Source organism: Convolutriloba macropyga, chromosome 7, assembly GCF_964194025.1.
Source record: "Convolutriloba macropyga chromosome 7, txConMacr16.3, whole genome shotgun sequence".
Classification (NCBI taxonomy): Eukaryota; Metazoa; Xenacoelomorpha; order Acoela; family Convolutidae; genus Convolutriloba; species Convolutriloba macropyga.
The window spans coordinates 46,892,695-46,917,523 of NC_134474.1; the positions used below are offsets into that span (position 1 = coordinate 46,892,695).

General features: G+C 38.2%; 2 protein-coding genes across 2 annotated transcripts in view; both read right to left on the reverse strand.

Moving 5' to 3' along the window:
• The window catches only part of LOC142342922 (charged multivesicular body protein 7-like), a 320,646-nt gene that overhangs the window by 227,801 nt on the left and 68,016 nt on the right, over nucleotides 1-24,829 (reverse strand). The window lies entirely within an intron of this gene.
• Nucleotides 1,716-24,829, reverse strand: part of LOC142342921 (uncharacterized) — a 92,989-nt gene continuing 69,875 nt past the window's right edge. Inside the window, exons 11-12 of the mRNA XM_075394598.1 lie at nucleotides 7,009-7,170; nucleotides 1,716-2,643 (exon numbers count right to left, since the gene is read on the reverse strand). Coding sequence (XP_075250713.1) covers nucleotides 2,168-2,643; nucleotides 7,009-7,170 — 638 coding nt within the window. The 3' untranslated portion in view covers nucleotides 1,716-2,167. The remainder of the gene's footprint in view (nucleotides 2,644-7,008; nucleotides 7,171-24,829) is intronic.

A 24,829-nucleotide genomic window follows, 5' to 3' on the forward strand; every position in this document is an offset into this window, starting at 1 on the left:
AAACGTCCGTCAAATTGCCCAACATGAAAAAATATATATATCTCTAAAATTTGTTCAACCTTCACTCAACTTTAAAAGCAGTTTGAAAGATCTATATCCGCATATTCCACAACCAATGTGTAGTGCAATTAGGAATGAAAACAAGGCCGCAATAGAGGAGAATGGAGATAATCCAATTTTACCCCGTATAAAAAACTATTATATATATATATATATATATATATATATATATATATATATATATATATATGAACACGTAAAGAATAAAAAAAGAAGTAATTAGTTTGCTATTTAAATATATCCAGAATGCACACTTATATTTCTATTTTTAGAATTTAGGTTACGACGAAGATGACGATACGCCTGATCTGGAAGACTTTATAATACCCGACACTTTTGAGAAGTTAATGGCGACAGCATCAACGGAACCTCAACAACCACCTTGCAGGAAAGGGAAAAATCGAAATTGCATATACTTCAGGAAAGCAGAGTGAAAATCTTGTCGAGATAACAATAGCACCGACGTCAACACACTTGGCAAAACAGACTGTCAGGTTCCAACCGATTCAACTGCGCATCCTAAATGTGAACCAACGCCTGGAACGCCAGAAATTAAGAGAGAAGACAAGAAGTACAAAATTTCTTGGACACCCTGACTGACTGAGGACTGCAATATATTCTATCTTATAATTCAAAACTAAAGACTTATCGATTGAAAAATATTGCGTTGGACAAACGAAATTTGACAGTGCCCGATCAGTTTATAGCAGCCGATCGACACCTACACCTTTGGCTTGGAGCAGAAGTTCCTACGCGAAAAACAAAAGAACGCAAATCTACAAAATAATTTTTGCAGAAAAAAATAAATGAACTGGAAGGAATAAAAAATTGAGAACTTACAAACTTTGTTCTGCCCTTGAATGTTTCTCGTCGCATAATTGTATCTAAAATTTTTGCAGTAAATTCGTATCGAAAAAGATTTTTTTTTTCAAGTTAATAGAAAGTGTAAACAATATATAACCTTTCTTTGCCTCACCTGTTAGTCAACTTTGTAAAAATCTAAATCGTTTCAAAAAACCATCTTAGCCGCGGGATGAGATGTGCTAAAAAAAATTTAATAGGAAAAATGGGAACTTTGTCCCAAATTGAAAATGGGAACTTTTATCCCAAAATAGAAACGGGAGTTTTTATCCTAATAAAAAAGGGGAGTTTTTCTTCCACAACGGGATCTTTTATCCCAATTTTACGCCTATAAATAGGAGGCGTTTGAATACTCAGTTCAGTTATTTCAGTTCTTCTCAAGTGTTAATAGTCGTAATTCTTCAGATCATTTCATCTCAATCCCTTAGCACCTCCTCTGTGCCGCTTATACATTTTCAATCCCAAATTGCAGTTCATTGATATGATATCACTTGTACTTAGATCTTAATTTATCTTTTATCTTCCAAATCTTTTAATTAAAAAAGTTTTAATTGAGTCAAACAGCTTTCTTCGGCAAGAATGACAGAGGGAAGCATATCTGATCAAGTTCTCAGAAACCCTGTGTTGATGCCAACCATTATCAAAAACCAACCATTACCAGCAATGCAAAACGCCATTTTTAACTCGATTTTAGTCACTTCTAGTAAAGTCATGATGTATAACTGATGTCGATATTTTTAACCTGATACTGAAATACGCGAAAACAACAATTGAAGCTTGAAACAAAACAAGGACGGAATACAATTCAGGAAAGCTCATCGTCGCGTTCACCTGGAAAGTTACCTAGGCTGAGTCAATGGCTTGTGAGAATAAGTACTGAGCAACCAAGCATAGTTAGTGACAAATTAGCACCAATTATATTGCACGGAGCACAGGGGAAGAGAATTGATTGATTGCACTGCGATTAATAAAACAAAAACTAAGCATACAAAATGTATGAGTAAGGAGCTGGTAAAAAATAAGAGGGAAAATTTGATAAATTCTCTGAGAATTGATAAGATACAATAAATAGACAGATTAAGATAAGAAATAATAATTTGGCAACAATAGTGATCGACAGTGGATCTGAATACATTGCACGGTTATAGCGCATCTAAGTTCTGGTCTCATCTAAGTGGACTGATGTTCATCTAATGCTATTTATTAACATTATAGTCTTATTTGAATGATTTGATGAACAGAGAACTTAATTGCTTCCTTTTGAGGCAGAGGAGCCCTTTCTTGATCCAGGTCTGAATCTTTTGAAGATTGACGTCGATGTTGAGGTTCCAGTTGCGTTCGATTGTGATGCCGAGGAGGAACTACCAGACGCTGCTTGTGAGGAAGAATTCTGCCTATTAAACGACATCACCGAACGCGAAGCAGACGTCGCACTCGGCCGAATCGAGCTGTCGGCTCCGTTGCCAGATAGTGTGGCTGTGCCAGTGTTAGAAGCGGCTCCATTTAAAGAAGGGTAACTGTTAGTGGTCAGTAGGCTGGAAGGCCTAGTATGGGTATTATTAGTACTCGCTTGGTCGGAGCTGCTGTTTGTTCTGTTGAATAGTGGTTGATTCAATAGCACAATGTGACCATTGGCAGTTGCTGTTACATGCTGTGATGACGTAGAACCTGAGTTGGCGCATCTTTGGGGTGGTAAAGATGTTCTTTGTTCGTCCATGCGGCCTAAATACCACGCAATTGAGAGGTACAGAACTCAGCACTGTTGCATTACATGTGCTTGATCACTTCAATCTATTATTTCATGAGAGAGAGAACATCTAATTTGATCGAAAGCAGTAAATAACAGTGATTTATTTATGTGTTTTGGCAATGCACAATATGATAAAGCCCAGTATTAACTACAGCAAAGACAAACAATTAGCTTCTGCAACGCCCAGCGTTAACGTCTGCTCAACTCGCCGTAGTTTTTAGAGTTACATCTCGCTAGATTTTCATAACCAGATCTCAGAAAATCACAAATGCGAAAACATAGTTAACCAAGGGTCAAACCCCGGCGGTATCATAAGGAATAGAATCTATTTTAGATAATACTGTCCCGACAATTACAATAGCTTATACGACAGAACGGATCCATTATGACAATTAACTGAATGCTTTAAAAAATTAAAAAAGCTGACAAGGCCAAAAACCAATAGGGCGTCTAAGAAAACCTTGCAATATTAACAAAGTACACTACTCGAATACAATGAAAAGCTTGGTAAGAAAACCGCCAATGTAAATTCGAACTTCTGTTTAAAGGCCGTAACGTAAACAAAAATCCTAAATTGGCCAAATATTTTCAGATTAAATATAGCAAAGCAGCAGCTTTTTCTCGATCGCACACCAGCATTTTGATTCACAAAGACTCTTATTTGACGGAAAGTCATTCGCAAGTTGGAGAAAAAAGTTATTTTGATCTTAATAGAAAATCCTGGAAAAATTGAAATTAAAAACTAATTAACCTCCAGGAACCAGAAGTACACCCCAAACAGATTGCCGGAATAGCTGCAAAAAATAGACTTGCGTGCCGTATAATAGAGATAGAAACAGATACAGATATAAGTTGAGAAAATTATTGAGGCCGCTCAAAAAGTTATGCAGAAAACATTCAGAGATAAATTAATAAAGCTTGTTAAAATTCATTGCGCAGAAGCCTTTTCATTACGGAACTTTATTACATATACGAGTTCCTTTGACCTTATCCTTATTCGAATTAAACTTAAGTTTTAAAGTGCAGAAGTCACTTCTTTGAGTGAGGCAAGTCAAGTATGATCAAAATCAAAATCACGCAAATTAGCTAAAAAAAACTTTGCTAGCGAAAGCGAGAAATGACGTCACGCGCGCAAATGCTGTCAGTGAGAGGAAGAAGTCATTGAGAACATTTGACTTTTTCAGCTTTGCTGTGTGAAATGTAAAACGAAGAGCGTCAGAGGACGAAACATAGCAAGACAAGTCGTGACGTCCAATTCAAAGAAATTTCAAAGACTACACAAAAAAGTAGATCAGATCTAGAACGTGCTATGAGTGAATTGGGAAAACCATTTCTAAAAAAATCAGATCGAAAATAAAAAAAAATCAGAAAGTCAAAATGCCGCATGTGCCGCAACAAAAACACCAATAGCCATAAATTGAAATTTGGTTCAAACAAAACACTAGGTCTAGAATGAACGATGAATGGATTGGGAAAAGCATTTAGAAAGAAATCCAATCCAAAAAATCGAAAAAACAGTAAAAATCAAAGTGAAAATGCCACATGTGAAACAAAAATTACTAGCGAGAAAGTGAATTTTTGTTCAAATATCGCTTTCTCACTCTACACTTCAACAAAACTCGAGCGAAAAAATATCACGCCGCAAAACTACTCGCTTTCTCGCTCCACTTCCTGTTTCGGCATAACCAAAATCAATACTCCAATTTGACTTCAAAAATCATGAAAATATGTGAACAGATCTTAAAAAAGACAGCGCCCCAATACTATTCAAATTACTTGAATTGTAAAACATAGCCAGCAGATTGCCGGAAAATAGCCGCGATAGACGCTTGTGGCCTTCCATGAGTTGAAACAACTAAAGAAATAAGATAGACAGATCGACCAGGAGTCCTTTAATAGACCACTAGACTTTTTAGGTTAGATTCGGACTGTCAATTTTATGACACATAGGTCTATAAAGAGAGCTTTTTCAAAAGTGATATTCAAAATCAAAAACTCAAGACTAAAATTCAAGAATTAGGGCATATAAGTTTGTAACTACTTAGATGCACACCATTGATTAAAATGTTCATAAAATTTAAAGTTTCATAAGTGATTTCAGAAGTCATTTTTTTGATCGAGAAAAGCCACGCAATGGACCTAAAAGCAGAAATGACGTCACGTACACAAATTTTAACTGCAAAGGAATAGAAGTCACTGAAGTCATTTCCAAGAAGTCATTTCCAAGAAGTCAGGTCGTAAGAATCCTCGATGGAGACGACGAATTAAAAAAACATAGCAGGACAAGTCCTCAAATAAAATTCAAAGAATTGAATGAAAAACTCAGACGTAATCTACCTGACCAGCACATCAATTGAACAATTTCAGCCAGAACACAAAAAAAAACCATCTCACAAAATTGAGAAACTAAAAGAATCAAACCTAAATAAAAATATACTCAAACAAAAAATAAACAATAATTTTTAAAGTTTCAACCTTCAAAAAATAGAAATTCTTTCTATTTAAAGGATGAAAGCCATTCAATTGCCCCCTACTATTTCATAAAATACTATCAAACACTGGATGAAGTTACCTGGCTACTGAGGCAAGAAAAAATAAAAATACAAATATTTTGAAAAAAATTAAAAAAAAATTGCAAATTTTATTTAAAAAAACTCCTAAAATTCGAAAGATTAAATTGTTGAAAACAAATCCATTGAAACTAAAAACCATGCAGTAACTTTTTATCAGAACGTGGAATATGTTTTCTCGCACTTGGGAACAGACGAATATCAAAAACTGACAAAAACTTGAGGAAACCTTAAAAAAATGCAGATTTTATCAAAAAAATGCTAAAATTCGAGACATTAAAATGTTAAAAACCATTCCATTGTTACTAGAAACTATGCAATGCCCTATTAACAAAACTCAAAAGAGATTACCTGGTCCCTGAAGCTGAAAAACCTGAAAAACAACAAAAATTTTCAAAAACCTGAAAAAAAGGCGAATTTTGTCAAAAAAATTGCTAAAATTTGTGATATTCAAAAGTTGAAACCTATTCCATGACAACTAAAAATATTTTATTAACTTATCATCCAACTACTGATGAGGTTTTCTTGCCCCTGGGACTCAAACAACTTGAATAATGATAATATGAAAAAACTGCAAGTTTTGTCAAAAAATGCTAAAATCCATGATGGCAAAAAGTTGAAAAACATTCCATTACCACTAGAAACTAAGCAGTAATCTATCATCAAACCCCTTATCAACCCCTAGATGAGGTTTCTTGACACCTAGGGCTAAAAAACTCAAAATATGACAAAAATTTTCAAAAAACCTGAAAAAAATTGCGAAAATTAGGATCATTTTGCGTGTTTGTGTTTGTAATACCAAAACATATAGCTCATAAAATGGTCATAACAAGCAATTTTGTCTCGCAAAAAGCTTTCATCAACTTTTAAAAATTTCAACTTAGACTAATCAAACAAAAGAACTCAAAAAATCACAAACATGAAAAATTGCACCATTTTGAGCCCAAAAACTTCTAAAGGTGACCTTTTAACCTTAAATTAAAGCTATCCAAGCAGCTGCACCACTATAAGCACTTGAAGGACTACTAAAGCCCACTTTGGGCCTCTAATAAAACTTAATGCCCGCTGGGCTTTACCTGTTTATCCCGTTTTGAAAGATCAAAGTCATTGAAAAATGTGTGAACACATCTTTAAAAAAACACACAGCCCACCAATACAATTCAAATTCTTTGAATTGTAAAAAACCACGATGTCCCCAATAATAGCCGCTATCGCTTCGCGGCTATTAAAAAAACAAAGAGCACCGCAATATAGCTCCGCTCAGCTTACAGCTACAAAAAAAATCAGAATACAAATTACTAAGTAATTTAACTACTTTGTCAAATATCAATTTTCATTAAAAAATAGTAACAAGCAAAATACGATAGGACAAATGAGCGAAAAAGGCTTAAATCAACCAAATTATGCAATATTCTGTCCAAAAAACTTTTTACAAGTCAAAAAGTTGTTCACTCAACAAAAGGCATGAACAAAAACTTCTCTCGCGTAGCAAAACTTAACTCACTAAAACGCTTTTCTCGCTTCAGTTTTTCAGTCAAATTGCCTGTAAAAAAAACTTGAGAGAACGGTAGAAAATCAAAACTCTTTGGGTCGTAAAAAACTTTAGAAGGCCGAAAAATGCTCCACTCAGCTATCGCTATCTCAGCCATTAATCATTAATAAAGACAGCGAAGAAACTACGATTTAATTTCTACTGAAAGGTCATATTATTCGTTAGGGTACGCTATCGGGCAGAGTACGCTATTTTAAAGGAATTATCTTTTTAACCTGATATCTGTATCCTTTGTATTGTGTCGAGGAACTCGTTCTCAGGAAGAGTGGCTGACTCGGGCAGGGGCGGCAGGACTGTTCTCTGGTCGTCAAAACGACTGTCCTGACAGCGCTCCAGTAGATCAAGAAAGTTACTCTGCTGCTGCGAGCGAGCACGATCTGTTAAAGACAATACTTTATTTAATTCATTTCAATTCAGATTGTTCCGATACAAGTATCGAAGAGAATAATACACAAGCGCTTACGTTCTTCTTGGGTTGCCTCAAATTAACTGAAAAAATAGTAAAACATAACCAACTAAGGTCAGGAGAATTGCTCTCAAACGACTGACGAGCGGTTGGCTCTAACAATTGCCCTTCACAACATAAATTTTTCTCCTCAACAGTTTTGATGAATCGGGTACTTTGAGACTAGTTAGGTGTACGGCTATTAGAGAACGGCTTAGAGATTTATCTCGTTTTTATCCCTGTTTTTTACCTGTCAAATGGTCAGACAAAAAAACAACCAGACAAAAATTTGGTAGAACGAAGAATCGCAAAAGACCAGCAAAACCAATATAAATACTACTATGATAACTCTCTTCTCTGATTGTTTATACCTTTTCTATCTTTTTAGAGGCAGCTATGTAGGTGCTAGTGCCAAGTGCTATATTGTATGAACACAGAGTTAACATTGCAATATCCATTCTAATAAAGGCTTTGAATTGCAAGTTTTTGCTAAGTGCTATTCGGAGGGCGGGTTCGGTAAAAACGCTCTTTTTCTGCTACAAGTTTTTATTCAAGTATTTTTTGTAAGCAACTGAACTGTACTGAGCAGATCGTTCGTCTGAATTTCAAGATAATAAATGCGTGCTGTATAAATTTACAAAAGTTTTTCAACCAATCAAAATTCAGCATCGTCATATTACGGCTCTTTAGAAAAAGCGGAGGCGATGGGTTTCGAACCTTTAATCTTATGATTATAAACGGGGTTGCCTAGTGTACTGTGCCAAGTGGGTCTTGATTAGTGGTGTCGTCAAGGTCAAGGGATTAACTGGGCTAATTAAGTATAAATGGAAAGCAACATAAATAGTGGTTTCTAAGTTTTTATTGAGTATTCCAGATCAAAATGCAGAAAGTTTACTTTCTGTTTGCTCTTATTTGGCCTCTTGTTTTCGCATCTGATGTATGCGAAGAAATTGAGCTGGGGAACGCGACTGCTGTATGTTGTGAAAAGAATACTACATTCCGCGTTGGTCATGTGGATGTGAGTTTCGTGCCATATCGGAGCCAAATTTGTCCAGTTGATGATGGTGGGGTTGAAGATTCGTGTCCTCGATACTTTCCAAGTTTTGCAATGATGTTCGTGTTGGTCGTGGCAGGCATAGTACGCATGCAGTAGAAAAATAAAGGCGTGCAGTTTTGTAGAAAAATAGATTAGAAGTTTCTAATGACATAGTGGTGAGGCTGGAATTGTAGATTGAGGGCCTCCTGACCGCCCACAACTCTCCTTAGGTGAGGTATGAGTGTGCTTATTCTCGGTATCAGGGCTGTCTTCCTCAGAACGTCGAGGTTCGTGCGCTCGCACTGCCAAACGTAGGTGATTTGCACGTAAGTGCGGTAAATTGGCGTCTCCGGTATGCCCATTTTGATTAGCAGGGCCAGCCTCCCGGCGAATGAGAAGAGTTGTGGGGGGTCAGGCTGATAATTCATTAGTTGATGTGCTGCCGTTTTCTTCGCTGTTAAAAATAAAACTGGGACTGAATAGATAAATTGATGAATAGTTTCTTTTTTTTCTGAGTAAGGTTAGAGTGGGAGGCCGTTCATTAGATTTGTCTCAGTGTGACAGTTGTTTGATAATCTCTCCGGGTTTATTTGCATTTTCCCAGGGAGATTAATGTAGTAGTGATCTGTCAAGTGTGGCAGTTCCATTTGCTCCACGGTGTGAGGGGAGTAAACTAATGAAGTAATTCCCTCGGCAGGGCAGTAAATGACAGTCACTAATGGAGTTTTCGGAAGTAATTCCCTCGGCATGGCAGTAATTGACAGTCAGTAATGAAAGTTTTGGAGGAAAGTAAATTGAGAACAGGGTGATTGACTGCTCTATTGATAAAGTTATTCAGAATACGTTTACTGCGAAGAGGTCGAACTTGAATAGCGGCGTTATTCGTCGACTGTTGGATATTTTATCGAAGCTCTGCAAAAACGATTAATTGTAATAACGAAGAGACGGGATATTCTATTTTATCAAAGTATGGACAATAAAAGGTTCGTTAATTACTTATAACAATTTAGGATTTGATAGGCTAGCATCAATGTTTTTTGTGATTTTAAGCAGAATTATCGTGTCTAAAACGACACGAGGCAGACAAGATTTGCTAATCGAAATGAACGAGTTGAAACATCAGTACTACGATCGGAAAAAATTAATAAGTCTCGGATGGAAAGAAGTGGAGACAGTCGATGGGCGAGTTATTAATAGTTGGAACTACTTAAAGAATAATTTAACTATAGAAGGTAAAGGGGGACTGGTTGGAGACAATGGTTGGCCAAAGGTACCATTGTCAATAAATAATGAAGAAATTGTGGGATTACAAGAAAGTTTAGTAGAAGAGTTCCGGGCTGTAAAGATCAGGGCGATGTGTAAATTAAAGTTGGAGAATAGTGATAGCAGGTTGTATTGGGTCGTATGCTGGTTTGTGTAATTCAATAGGTTGGACGTTTTGTGTGGATGGTTTGATGAGTGGTGTCTTGCCTGATGGTTTTACTGGTGTAAGGAGAGATGCAATGGTACAATGGAATGAATGGTGGACGGCGGCACATGTTGAAACAGGGAGGAATGATAGTGTTTCGAAAACGCCGTGTGGGGAAAAATTGTTTCTGATTTGTGGAAGTTATCAGACATCAATTTTAATAATGTTATGGGTACTCCGCAATATTTTATGGTTTAATTAGGAGGGGTCCTTCTGCAAGTGGTTTGGGAAAGGATGTTTGGTTTTTCATTCCGACGAAAGATAATGTGTTGTGCCACTCTTGGTTGTGTGCGAGCGCATGCTGTTTTAACTTCAGAGGTTTGTTGTTAGTGACTGGCTGGGAGGCACGTGATCAATCGAATCAAGTTGTTGTCGATCGAACTTTGGGATCGTTTGCTTATGGTGTGCGTAAAGGGGTGGTGAAACGAATTGTAATATCAAATAAAAACAAAAAGGCAGTGTTAGACTGGGCGAAAGAAAGAGAAGTATCAACTGTTGGTGCTAGTGATGTGACTGAGCATGTGCAGAGTTTCGCTAATAGTGGTATAATTTTAAAAACAAATAATAAACGAGGTAATCGAAGAAAATGGGGCGAGAAACGGGAAACGAAAAAGCAGTCGAACGACAACAAAAATATTGTGTATTCGTTTCTTCCTCCAAAGGATCCTTCAATGGAATAAGTGAGTTGTTCAACTTTTGTTTATTAATTATTTTGTAGGGTTGGAACTATACTGCCAGCAGGTTTTTTTTTTACTTTTTTTTTTATTTTGTTGTTTCGAGTCCGTGCCCTTTCAACGTATGTTGAAAGGATTGTTTTTTGTTGATACTGAGCAATCGGTAAGGGTCCTATCTGTGTTACTTCGGTGTTGTTTTGGAAAAATGATGTTTCGTGAGTTTTTTGGTCGTTATTTTGCAGAGTCGTATGTAGTGTAAGCAATCAATATTTTGACTTTCAATCGCGTGCCCTTCGAATTGATAAAAATGTGGGATGTTAAATTTTGTTGGTAATGGTTGGAAATAGTTTGGTTAATAATAGTTTGCTATGCTAGGGGTGCTTGCTCATTGTGCTCACGAGTTATGACTCATGAGTAAAATTTTTTTTGTCAGAAGTAAAAAAAAATAAATTGGTAAGAAATTAAAAATGAGAAGAGGAGGCGTTACATTTGAATAATTTGCGGTGTTTGTAAAATAAGTACTACATTAAATTAATTGCGACTCATGAGAAAAAAATTAGAAAAAAATTATTTCGGATAAAAAATGTTATGCAAGTCTAAGTGAATACACGGATACCAACAGGGTCAATGTCAATAGGGTCGTCGTTGTCCATTTGAATAAAATCCTAGAATTGTTGGGTTAGTTGGGTACCTTGGGATGAAGTAATGAAGTGGTATACGTAGGTGTAATATTCCCAGGTTGTGTAAAAAAAAAACATTTTTTCGTGAAAAGGCCTGTATGGGAGAGTGCCCAGATCACGATGGTTCCATCTTGTAATATTACATATTCGTTGAAAAAACATTCCCTGTATTGGATTCCTACTTTCACGCAAACGTTGATGTTCTGGTTGGTGTGTAACTTTGGAGCAATGTCTTCTGGGCCGACGTAATTCCGGATTTGGTCCAAATGTTTGTAGTCATGATTTTTTTGAAGAAAATTAAAGTTGGTGAGGTGCTAGGTTTTAGGGTTTGGAAATATCAGGGAAAGAATATGTAATTAAGTTTTTGAAAAAAAAATACACGTCAAACTTGCCTTCTAAGAACTCTTCTTTGGTGTTTTGTAAGAAACTCAAAAAGGTAAGAAAATTTGGATGGTCTGGTTCCAAAGTGATTTTTATGTCTTGATTATTATCCAGGAAATTAATCCAGAAGCATAAGGTATTGCAGGGGAATACAAAGTATTAACAAAAGACTGCAAGTTTGATATCAAAATCAGTGAGAAAATAAGCATAAAGTGGAAATTGAGTTGGAATTGGAGAGATGTAAGGAATGGTGTCTTCTGATTGGTCAATTGTGGTGAATGTTGGGGTTGGTGGACAAGACATAAAATTTTTAATGGAATGTAAATGCAAATATTTGAGGAAATTTACAGGAGTCATCTGAGAACGGAATGGGTGACGGAGGAGAAATTGGAAAATAATTTAATTCAGCTGAATTGTGGTCTGATGTAGGGTCAGGGCTTTCAGGACTTTCAGAAATGGTTGGTTGCGATGGTTCTACTGCAACTGGTTCTCCTTCTGAGTTAAGATAGAAATTGACATTAATATAATTATTTCCCGATTGTATGCATTGTAGAATTGTTTGCCATACGGCTGATGTCTCATTCACTGTAAGGGGGATAAAAGAAATTGAATAAGTATTGTTGACAATATTGTCTTGTTGCATGTTAATACTAATTATTGCTTCACGATCAGTAAAAAAAGGCAATGCTGTATTCAGTAATATAAGCTGGCTGGCCGTTGAATGTAGTGTTATAGCGCGGCTCAACTTTAATTCTGAAGTGATATACTGGATTCATTATAAAACGTTTGAAATAATGCAAAAGGTAAAATTTTAGTTGAAGGAAAATGTTTGAGTTATTTGAAATAATTTCCAAGTTTCTATCCGCAAAGAAAGTGTAAAAGGTTTAGAGAATGAACAGTTAGCAATAAAGATAGTTGCTGGTAATTAGCAGGCAGAAAATAGTTTGAATGATTGATAGTGTTGCGGGGGAAGTGGGGGAAATTTGACATTTTGAATAATTTGGACTTTGGGGAATTGTCCCTGGTTGGGTTGATTAATTTTTTCTTATAGGCCGTCATTGTGATTGATGGACAGTTCGCCTTCCGGGTTAATGGATTTCCTTCATTTTCTCGCTTTGACAGATAATTGATCAGTTTCCTTTGTGAGTTGCATCTTATTACTCCGTTCTTTAATGCATCAGTATAAGTTCTTTTTAAACATAAATTCTTCGCTGGATAAAAAAGTAGGGAGCATATCCCCGCCTTTATCAATAGAGGTTTAAGGGGAATTGCTTATTAAATTTATTTTCGGTTTTTCAATGAATAATTTCAAGTTTAAAAATTTTCGGTTTGATACTCGACTTATATTAAAATTATGAAGAAAGTTTTCGCAAATATAATGGAGCGGTACCTTCCAGAGGGAGGATAGGTCTCTATGTTTTATTTCGGGCTATTAAAAATGTTGTTAATTAATTTTTTTTTCGATTTTTCTTTTATTTTAAGTTTTGTTTTCCTTGCTCACTGCTAACACAAAATTTCTGATTTGCGGCAGAGTAGAAGTGAATGTAATTGATAACTTTTAACAAGTGACTTAGTTCAGTGGTTAGTATCTCTGGCCGTTGAGCTGGGGTTCCGGGTTCGAAACCCGGCGGGTTCCAGATGCTTCCATAATCTGGGAAAAATCTGGGAAAGGGCAAAAGGCTGTAAGGGTGAGCTAGGGTAAGGGGGTAGAGAAAAGGGAAGGGTAAAAAAAATTTAACTTTTTTTTTCTTTTTTATTTATAAGCTGTTTTTACGGACCACGCGGCCGTCCCACTTAGCGCAGTTGGAAGCGTGCTTCACTCTCATGCTGAAGTTGAGGGTTCGCGTCCCGGTCAGATTTTTTTTAAAAGTTTCCTGTATTGATTGTTCTGAGAGGGTACGCTCTGTAATGGGATATCGGTGGGCGTTCCGGTATATGTGTATAGATGGGCTGACTCGGTGCGGCAGGCCTGTTGACAAGATCGATTTTGATAGGTGGTTCTTCGTTACGTTTCAGTCTCCTGATGTAGTCTCTTAGGAATGTGTAAGGAGTGCGAGGTTTATTTATGTTTTCTTCGTTTTGGTTTTCGAACTCAGTTTTAATTTCGAGTGGTAGTACTAGTGAGCATTTGTGCAGGGGATGTTCTGGATGTTCTTGTAGGCATTCATAGTCATTTAATGCGACAACTTGTACTGGTTTTGTTTTTATTCGCCGTCCTTCGTGTGTTATTCGGAAAGGAAAACGTCTGTGAAGTTTTGCCCATTTGTGTAAAAGATGAGAGTAAGTTAGATGTAGTAATACGCTAATCAAAAAGGATAAAAATCCGAACAGAAGAGACATTTTCCATGGTATGTACTGTTCGAATCGGTGTTCGAGTTCGGGCTTGAATGCTCTTATTATTTCTAAAATTGGTTCGGCCATTTGTTCTATTGATTTGCTGTTTGTTCGTCGTGTTTCCATTTGTTTGAATTCTGGTTGAATTTGTTGAAGAATTTGTATTTGTGCCTCAGATCTTGATGAGAAGTTTGGTAGTTCATCCAATGGGGCAGTAGTTTGAAGCGTGTACTTATTGGATCTGGTAATTGAAAATCTAACCGTATTGCCGGTACTGTGTCACAAGCAGTGAGGTCTGAGCGAAGATGAACATTTGGTCCTCTAAGCTGTTTTCTACATCCCAGTGTGATTATACACACTCTGCACCCGGGATGCTCAATTCTTGCCAATGGATTGCTGCCATTACCAGCGCTTTCGATGAGTGTATAATCGTCTTTGGACGATGTTATTAACCAACGACAGAAGCCGAGATTGCGTGCTTTTTCAGTCAATTCCAGACGGCAATTCTACTACATCCAATTGACAACGTTGCAATGCAAGTAGCTCGTCATCGTGGTAAAGTAAAGTAGCCATACAAGATTGATAAGTCTGTTCTGTTGGAATGGCTTCGGTGCATATTGCGTGTTTTTGGATCCGATACAATTTGCGAGCTCGTCTTCATCGATAAACGCTAGTTCTTCTCCGTCGTCTGAGACGGCCATGTATTTGTCTTCAAGTCGCCAAACTAAAGCTTTACCCGTATCCCGTCCGGCACTGGGATCGGAATGGCATGCAATACGTTCATAACTGTACTTTTTGAAGCCATTGGGATTGCAAGTGTAAGTAGAAGACCTGCGTCAATTGCTTCGACTTGTGTGACTAATTTTGTTTCATAGTACGAGAGAATCTCTTGGATTGGTACGGCTAGAGATAATCGATCCTGTTGTCCATTTTGTTGCAAATGAACAATCGTAAGAACTTCATGCAGCTGCTCCCTTGGGACTAGTGACATTGGTACTAGTTGATTCATGAGAGGCGTCAAGGCATTGAGTATGTTGATTCGAAACAAATAAAGGGCCGATCGGTATGTTTTGATGTTAGCAAGTATTGCTTGAAAAATGTTGCTAAATACAAGACTATGTTGATTGATTTGTTTTCCTACGTATACGTATTGGATGCAGTTTCTCATGTGGTGCACGTTCTGTCGTAACGCCTTGAATTGTCCTTCAGCAAGTTCCCAGTTCCTGTTTTGTGTCTCTATTATTTCCTTCTGGGCTTCTTTGATGGCTTTCAGTTCACCCAATACAACATAGAATTTTTCATTGTTTTGGATTGTTATTCGTTCAACATGATCGGTTAGGTATTGGAGATAAGCCATTGCTTGCCTGATGTTCTTCTGGTTTCTAGCCACTCTTTTGTCGCATCCTCCAAACACTGATTTGATGAAGCATAGTAATTTGTCGCCTGTTCCTACTCCCATTCCAAGCACTGCGGCGGCTGCTGTTGCGGAAGCCGCCCCGCGGGGTTGTCTTTGAAGTGTTGCAGAATTTTGACTGTTTGCTCTTAGTAGTGTGTTCAATTCCAATTTGAGATTTATAATGTGTTGGGCCTGTTCGTTTTCTATCATTGTTTGTTGCGCTATCCAGTGGAGGCCTGCTGTCGAGTCAGTCATATCCGTGAAGTTCAATGGGCATTCATAATTTTCTGAAGTCCACATTTTGTCTATCTCTTTTGTCAGGTTGATCAGTTTGTCTTCCAATGTTTTGTTATATATTGGGTAGGGGACAAGGATTTCAGTTTTGACAAATTTTTTTGACAATAGAATTTTCTGATGAAGGTTGAATAATACTCCATCTTTTGTTGCCACCGATGGTTGGTTCGTTTTTATCAGGGGTAAAAGTTGTAGTAAAAGTAGTACGATATTGAGCATTTTGGTAACTTGGCTTGTTTGTGAAATTGAATTAGAGTCTTTGGGCGACTGATTTTGAGGTACAAAGTTGTGGAAAAAGATTTGAGCTGTCTTTTTTTGTTTTTAAATTAGGATTTTTTTGGAGTGTTTTCATTGGTTGGTGACGTTAGTAATGTGTATGTATAATGGAGAATTGGTGCTCAATTCCTATATTGGCTGTCATCTTCGAAGCCAAAAATTTGGTGAAGGTTTCCGTTGATCTCCCGACGGTGAAGTGTTAGCGGATCAATTCTTCGTCTGTTTTGAAGCGTTGGGCCAAGGTCCGCTGGTTCTCTGTTGGGTACTCTTTGAGGAAGTGGTGAAGATGTTCTTGGGTTGTCGTGTTGAATAATAGCATTATTGCTCTCGTTATTTTCAATTTGTGAAATGTTGCCTCCCATAAAGGAGTGCTCAATGTTCTCGTCGGAGCTCGGTTGTTGGACATCATTGCTTGAGGTTGTATTGTTGTGAAAAATATCGTTGATCGAGTTTGTCCGGTATAAGGTTTCGCCTGTAGAGTCTAATATTGGGGGCGTGTAGACGGGGCTATTAACGTCATCGAATAAATCGCCAAGATTTTCAGATGAATCGAACGTGAAGTCAGTGAGACTCTGGTTTCGCGACAGTGAGCTTGTAGCTTGTGAGTCTGCAATGCTCTCATCATGATCAGTTTCTGTTGTATCAATTGTCAGGTTTGGGTCTGGGATGTAGTCAAGTGGGAAGTAAGTGATTACTTTACCTGTTCTTCCTTTTCTTTTTCTGAGGGTTGCAAGAGGTTATATAGCGAGTTTTCTCGGGCCAATGCCAGATGATCATTTCTGCGAAGGTTGTATCGTCGATTTGAGCCAAAACGACTGTCGGACGGTAAGAATTTGAGTTGTTTGAGAAGTCGTAGTCTCCTGTATCAATTGATTCTGGTGTTTCTTGCGTGTTTGTGCTTGGAACTGAGCCCACGAAGAATGCATCTTGGTCAAACGTCGGTTCATGTGTCAAATCATGAAATTGTATTGGCGGGTCTTCAGAAGAAAAATTAGCTGTTTGGATGTTTGAGTTGAAAGAAACTGACTGGACATCTGGTGTTGTTATGGGTAGCTGCATGTTGTCTTCGTTAATGTGGTGTCTGACTTGGTTGTCGAACAGCTGTGATTCTCTCTCTTCTTCTGGTATGGTGGGATCTGCTTCAAAGTTTCCGAGGTCTACATGTTCGAGGTCTTCTACACGATATTGTGGTTTCACAGGTCGAAGTCTCATTCGATGGATACATTGCGTGTAATTTGTTGGTTTTGCGTACAGTTTAATTTGCATTCGTGAGCACCTTTTCTACTCTGTATAATGGTATCCACCTGCTTTGCTGTTTATTCATCACTGCTACTTGTGTTGTGCTTTTTGGGTCAAGGATCAGGCAGTATGATTTGGCTTTTAGTGGTGTGGGGTTTGCTTTTCTGTCATAGTATTTTTTATATTTCAGATTAGACGAGATAAGTTTGTCTTTTACGCTGGAGAAAAGCTCCGTAGTTTTAACTAGTAGCTCTTTAATGCAGTCGTATTTTGGGTGAGACTCCCATAGTTTTGTGTTATGAAATCTGAGGTCCAAAGGGTTTATCGGTGTTCTGCCGTGAAAGACGTCAGATCTCGTGCAACCAAGAGCTGGTGCAAATGTTGTGTTGTGTATGAATACTGCAATGTCAACGTATCTATGCCAGTCTGACGAAGTTTGGTTTTCGTTGATTCTCAAGATTTGTTTGAGCGGTGCGTGGTTTCTTTCAAGTAAGCCAATGGTTTGCGCATGTTTCAATGTGCAATGTTTGAGCTCCGCCTACAATAGGTTTGCTAGTTCACTCATTAGTTCGGATGTAAACGCAGTTCCAAGGTCAAATATGATTCTTGAGGGAATGTATGAGTGTCTCAAAAAAATTGAGACAAGGGCTCGTGCTACGATTTCTGCGTCGCCTTTCATAAGAGGTGTGGCAAAAAGGTACTTCGAGAAGACATCAATACCTGAGAATGTACGTGTAGGGAGAAGGGTGCATCTTTCCTACCAAATCTATTAGTAAGAGGTCTGCTGAAAAGTTTTGCAGAGAAGAAAGTGGTTGTAATGGAGGTTTCAATGCAGATGTTGGTTTTGTTTGCAAGCATGTGAGGCAGTTTCTGATATATTCTGTTAGGCGTTCAGTGAAGTTCAGGAAGTAAAATCGTTTTCTGAATTCGGCTATTGTCAGTGAGACTCCTTTGTGCCCACTCCAAAACTTGTTATGAATTCTGCAGAGTACTTCCTTCCGTAGGTTAGACGGGATGCAATATTGTTCAATAAATTGGTTTCCAGTGCGGTTATAGAACTTCCGATGAAGGACACCTTCTGTTATCGATAGTCTTGGGAACTGCTTGAGATACTTTTTTAGGTCACTGGATAGATATTGTCCTGTAGTTGGTGAACCTCGAACCAGAGCAGTACCCGTTTCATATCTTTGTCTTGTTGTTGTTCGGCACGCAGGTCTAAAGGTCCGTGCCCATGAGTGATGAGTTCATCCAATGGGTTTTGTTCATGCATGGCGTTTATTTGTTGCGTAGCCGGTGCAAGAATTTGCAGTTGAACGTCAGCTCGAACATTCATAGGATCTTCTCCGCTATTTTGTTTACTCTCAAGTAAGTATGTTTTCATAATTTTTGGGGTATCGTCATCTTCTGAGCTGCTCAGATAACTGATTGAATTGTCAGGTGTATCTGCTGCTGTGTTGATTTCGATTTCGTGCATCGGTACCCGTGAGTTGATGCGTAGCTCGAGCTTCTCTTTCGGGTTTATGTGTATTCTCGACAGATAATCTGCTGTTAAATTGGCTTTTCCGGGTATGTGTCCGAGTATGATGTCGAAGCTGAGTACATGATCGAGAGCATTCCAAAGGGTTGGCGGTATGATTTTTGTTTGAAAGAACCTAGTTACTTATCTGTTGTCTGCCAAAATGAGAACTGGTTTTTTACATCCCCATATAATATTTGCAAAGGTGTCTAGGGCAAAGTGAACTGCGAGGAATTCTTTCGCATATATCGAAAGTTTGAGTTGGTTTGGGTGGAAAATTCTAGATCCAAAACAGACGGGTGCATAAACTTTCTGTTCCTGATTATCTTAATTTGTTGTGTAGTCTTCTATCATGAGTACGTAACCTGCTGGGTAAAAGGATGCTTCGGCCATTATTACATATTGCTGGTCAACTTTGGGTTATCTGAGTGAGAGGTCACAGGCTGTTCTTAGATCATTTGTTAGCTTTCCAAGCATAACTTGGTGTTCTTCTTCTATCACGAAATTGGTGTCTTTCTTTAGTAGACGATAGAACGGTAAAAGTTTTTCAGCAAGTTCAGGGATGAAGGCTTTGTAAAATTGAAAAAAGCCGATCATTCATTTGACTTGATTTGGGTTTCGCGGCATTCTGAATGTTTTCAGAAAAGTTGTAATCTTCTGTGTAATTGGTGTGAGACCCTCAGAGGTTATCGTATTACCAAAGAATTGTATTTCTCTGAGTCAAAATGCGAATTTGTCTGTTACGAGCTTCATTCCTGATTCTCGGATGCAGGTAAAGACTGCTCGAAGTTTTTCCAACAAGTCGGTTGTGTCATGTGCTCAGATGCCAATGTCGTCGACGTACTGAAAGCATTTATCCGCTGTTATCACGGGGTCCAGGTTTTGACGCATGAATGAGCTGAAGGCGCTGACGCTTCTGCTTAGTCCTTGGGCCAGTCTTTGAAAAGCATATGTTCTCGAGGCGAAGTTGAAGGCCAGTAACTGTACTGATTGTTCATCTGCCATTGGTACAGAGAAGTAGCCATGGCTGCCATCCATTTTGCAGAAGAGTTTCTTGCCGGCTAAGTGGGTACGAGCATCTGCTAGTGTAGCTATCGGGAAGTTGTTATTGTTGTAGTCGTTTCTAATGAGATGGTTTATTTTTCTGAGATCTACTAATATTCTGAGCTTCCCATTTGGCTTCCGTTTAGCAAATATTGGAGATGAATAACTGCTGAATGGGAGCGTTGTTATGACTCCATAGTACTGGAGAAGGGCCCTTTCAACAAGCAAATCGTCTTTGAGATGGATTGAAATTCTTTGGGTTTTTGAGTATACAGGTCTGTTTGTGTCTGGTGTCAATTTGACTGAGAATTTGTGAGTGTAGCCAATGTCAAGGCGGTGCCTTGTGAATATATCATTGAATTCTACCAGAAGCTGTTCTGTTCTTTCTTGATCTTTGTCAGAGAGTGCGCTGTCGCTCATTTGAATGCGTTTAGAAAAGTTTTCCTGTCTACGTTTTTCGAGAGTGGTTGAATTGCTTCTAGATTTTTAAATTTAAAAAGTTCGTCATATATGCGTCTTTAAAGTGCACTCATTTTGGATGTCTCGGGGTTGGTTTCTGGGGTCAGAAACCAGAATCCGTTTTCGTGTTTTATTGCTATGTTATTTATTTCGCCTTTTGCTGTTCTCTCTATAGATTTTTCTATTTATTTTATTGTTTTACATTGCGTTCTTAGATCATTTCTTAGGCTGTTCTTAGATCATTTGTTAGCTTTCCAAGCATAACTTGGTGTTCTTCTTCTATCACGAAATTGGTGTCTTTCTTTAGTAGACGATAGAACGGTAAAAGTTTTTCAGCAAGTTCAGGGATGAAGGCTTTGTAAAATTGAAAAAAGCCGATCATTCATTTGACTTGATTTGGGTTTCGCGGCATTCTGAATGTTTTCAGAAAAGTTGTAATCTTCTGTGTAATTGGTGTGAGACCCTCAGAGGTTATCGTATTACCAAAGAATTGTATTTCTCTGAGTCAAAATGCGAATTTGTCTGTTACGAGCTTCATTCCTGATTCTCGGATGCAGGTAAAGACTGCTCGAAGTTTTTCCAACAAGTCGGTTGTGTCATGTGCTCAGATGCCAATGTCGTCGACGTACTGAAAGCATTTATCCGCTGTTATCACGGGGTCCAGGTTTTGACGCATGAATGAGCTGAAGGCGCTGACGCTTCTGCTTAGTCCTTGGGCCAGTCTTTGAAAAGCATATGTTCTCGAGGCGAAGTTGAAGGCCAGTAACTGTACTGATTGTTCATCTGCCATTGGTACAGAGAAGTAGCCATGGCTGCCATCCATTTTGCAGAAGAGTTTCTTGCCGGCTAAGTGGGTACGAGCATCTGCTAGTGTAGCTATCGGGAAGTTGTTATTGTTGTAGTCGTTTCTAATGAGATGGTTTATTTTTCTGAGATCTACTAATATTCTGAGCTTCCCATTTGGCTTCCGTTTAGCAAATATTGGAGATGAATAACTGCTGAATGGGAGCGTTGTTATGACTCCATAGTACTGGAGAAGGGCCCTTTCAACAAGCAAATCGTCTTTGAGATGGATTGAAATTCTTTGGGTTTTTGAGTATACAGGTCTGTTTGTGTCTGGTGTCAATTTGACTGAGAATTTGTGAGTGTAGCCAATGTCAAGGCGGTGCCTTGTGAATATATCATTGAATTCTACCAGAAGCTGTTCTGTTCTTTCTTGATCTTTGTCAGAGAGTGCGCTGTCGCTCATTTGAATGCGTTTAGAAAAGTTTTCCTGTCTACGTTTTTCGAGAGTGGTTGAATTGCTTCTAGATTTTTAAATTTAAAAAGTTCGTCATATATGCGTCTTTAAAGTGCACTCATTTTGGATGTGTCGGGGTTGGTTTCTGGGGTCAGAAACCAGAATCCGTTTTCGTGTTTTATTGCTATGTTATTTATTTCGCCTTTTGCTGTTCTCTCTATAGATTTTTCTATTTATTTTATTGTTTTCTTTGAGTCGCTTGATTGGAAAAGTTTTGGCTCAAGTGGTATCAGGTAGCGCGCTTGCTCTGGTGTGATTTCGAATGTTGCTACTGCAGAATTTTGTCTAATGTGAAGTGGTACTTCTGTTGTATTGATTGCAAGTAGGGTGGTAGTTTGGTTTTTGTAAGTTTGTCAAGCGTGCTTGTTAGACCAAGGCCCAGTTTTTCAAATTTGACTGTAGGCTCTACGAGCCCAAATTGTTCTTGTGTATCAGATTCCTCCGATGGGATTAGTTCCAGTGATTTTTGTTCCCCAGGTGAGAGCGTATAGGTTGTTTTGGTTTTGAGCATGATTTTTTTCCGGCTGTTGAGACGTTTTTGTTTGTTGTTGCCTTTTATGTGCATTAGATTTAGCTGAAAAGTAAATTCTGGTGTTTGGAGTAGTCCGTTATGGGCATCAATAATAATCTCATTTTTATCAAAGAAGGGAAAGCCAAGAAGGATAGCGGAAAGTGTTTCAAACACCATGAACTGTTCTTCAAATTGTAAGTGGCCAATTTTGAATGTCAGTTGGACTGTAAATAAAATAGGTGATTGATGTAGGTAAGCTGTAGAAACGTTTATTTTAGGAGGATTTGTTTTTTCTGGTTTTTGGTAGAGGTTTCTGCTTATTTTATCAAAATGTTTCTTTGACATGGCGCTGCTGAATGCTCCAGTGTCTGCTACTGCTTTCATTATTAATGTTTCGAACTGCAGAGGTATTATAAATACATTTTCGCTATAGTTTGTCATGCTATCTGGTATATGTTGTAGAAAAACATGCAGGTAATTTAGTTTTTTGATTGCTGATTGAATGGCATATTTCCATCGCGGTATGCTGGTTGACGTTCTGGACAATCTCGGGCACTGTGCTCATTGCTAGCACATGTTCTGCAAAATGTTCTCATTGGTGTAGGAGATCTTTCGGTACGTCCATTACTTCGGTCGTTTCGTTGGAAGTTTGACCTTCCTCTCGAATAATTTCCTCGACCTCTCTGAAAACTTCCACGGTTGCGTCCTCTGCTGTTGTAGTTGTTACTGTATCCTCGGCCATTTTGGTTTCCATTATACTGGTATGTTTGTCTGTTGTAGTTGTAGCCTCTGTAGTTGTTTCCTCTTCTGTAGCTAGGGTACTGAGTACTCTCCACGCGCTGGTGCGGTGGCTGTGCTACCTGCATTGATGCTATTCCTGCCACCATTATGCTTTCTATGGCTTGGGCCACTGCAGGGTTTCCTGATGCGTTTAGTGTATTGAATGCCGTGGTGTATTGTGGTTCCGGGTTTATCTGATCAATTCTGACTCGTCGTTTGATGATAGCGCATAGTTCGTTTACAGTGATGTTATCATTCTCTTTCAGCAACACTTTCTTGTACTTAAAGGGTATGCCTTGAATGAATTGTTCTCTTATTCGTCTTGTTCTTTCGTCAGTGCGGTCTATGTGAGCTGCAGGATCGTCCACAATTGCGAGGTTGGCGAGGCGTTGCAGATCCGTGAGGAAGTCATCTGGTTGTTCTTTCACAGGATCAAACTTTCTCGATTGCAGATCGAGCTCGAAGTTTCTTCTTTGATCTGCTCCTGCATATCGGTTGCGTAGTTGTTCAAGCGAATCGTCTAGGTCGTTTTTTGTATTTTCGGCGAGTCGGAGGTAATAGTTGAGTGCATTACCGGCTAAGTGTAAGTGAAGATATCGTGCACGTTGGTGATTCGCTTCAGGAATTCTAGATGCGGCAATGCTTGCTCTCAGTAGTCCTTCAAATTAGGCCAGTTTTCGTTTGGTAGTCCTGAGAATCTTTTCAGATGTACGTGAGGTGAACTTGGATCTGCCATTATCTTTTGATCAGTTCGTTGTTGAAATGTTTTTGTGGAACGAGCAATTTGTGCGTTTCTCCAATTTAGCTGTGCCACAGAGTTTGCAGTTTAGGCTATGTGGTTGGTCATTTTTGTTCTTAGCTGCAAGTTTTTGACTTACTTCTCCGTCGATTGTTTTATCGTTGAAGAATACGAACGGGTTTCTAGGGTGATAGCCTTCCAATAATGTCATAGAAGTGTTGTTGTGGTTTGCATTGTATTTTCTTTTGCTGGTAAAACAAAAATGTTGATGCTCAAATAATTTTGAATGGGTAAAGTTGGTTTGGGCTTGTGGTTTGGTTAATTTCTCGAATTCGATAATTTTGAAAGAAATTGTAAAGTTCTGAGTTGTTTGTTATACGGATCCGTTTGATATCGGTTTGATTGTCCTCTTTTGCGATAAAATAAAGGCTAATTCCAGTCTTTGTTTTTCTAATGATTAGAAGATTGTAAGTTTTTCCGTTAATGGCTAATTTCACGAGTTGCAAATTTTTCTTTCTTTTTAGCAGAAGTAAGCGTTCAACATATCTGTCGCCATATGATAACTCTCTTCTCTGATTGCTTATACCTTTTCTATCTTTTTAGAGGCGGCTATGTAGGTGCTAGTGCCAAGTGCTATATTGTATGAAGACAGAGTTATCGTTGCAATATCCTTTCTAATAAAGGCTTTGAATTGCAAGTTTTTGCTAAGTGCTATTCGGAGGGCGGGTTCGGTAAAAACGCTCTTTTTCTGCTACAAGTTTTTATTCAAGTATTTTTTGTAAGCAACTGAACTGTACTGAGCAGAACCGTTCGTCTGAATTTCAAGAACATAGCCGGCAGATTGCCGGAATAGCTGCGAAAGAATAGACCAGCGTGCCATATAATAGAGATAGAAACAGATACAGATCTAAATTGAAAATCGACGCCGTTTAAAAAATTGGGCTAAAAAACATTCAGCGATAAATCAATAAAGGTTGTTAAAATTCATTCCATAGAAGCCTCTCGTTAGGAACCGTTATTACACATATGAGTTCCTTTGACCTTAAACAAACTCAAATTAAACTTAAGTTTTAAAGTGCAAAAGTCATTTTATTGAGTGATATAAGTCACGTATGATCATAATCTAATCACGCAAATAACCTAAAAACTTTCGCTAAAGCGAGTGAAAAATGACGTCACGCGCGCAAATGCCGTTAGTGAGAGGAAGAAGTCATTCAGAAAATTTGACTTTTTCAGCTTTGCTGTGTGAACAAATGTAAAACGAAAAAAGAGCGTCAGACGATGAAACAAAAAACATAGCAGGACAAGTCCTGACACACAATTCAAAGAATTTTCATTGACTAAACAGAAAATTAGACCAAGAACGGACTAAGAATGGATTGGGAAAACCATTTCGAAAAAAATCCGATCCAAAAAATCGAAAAAAGTGTAAAAATCAAAGTGAAATTGCCGCATGTGAACAAA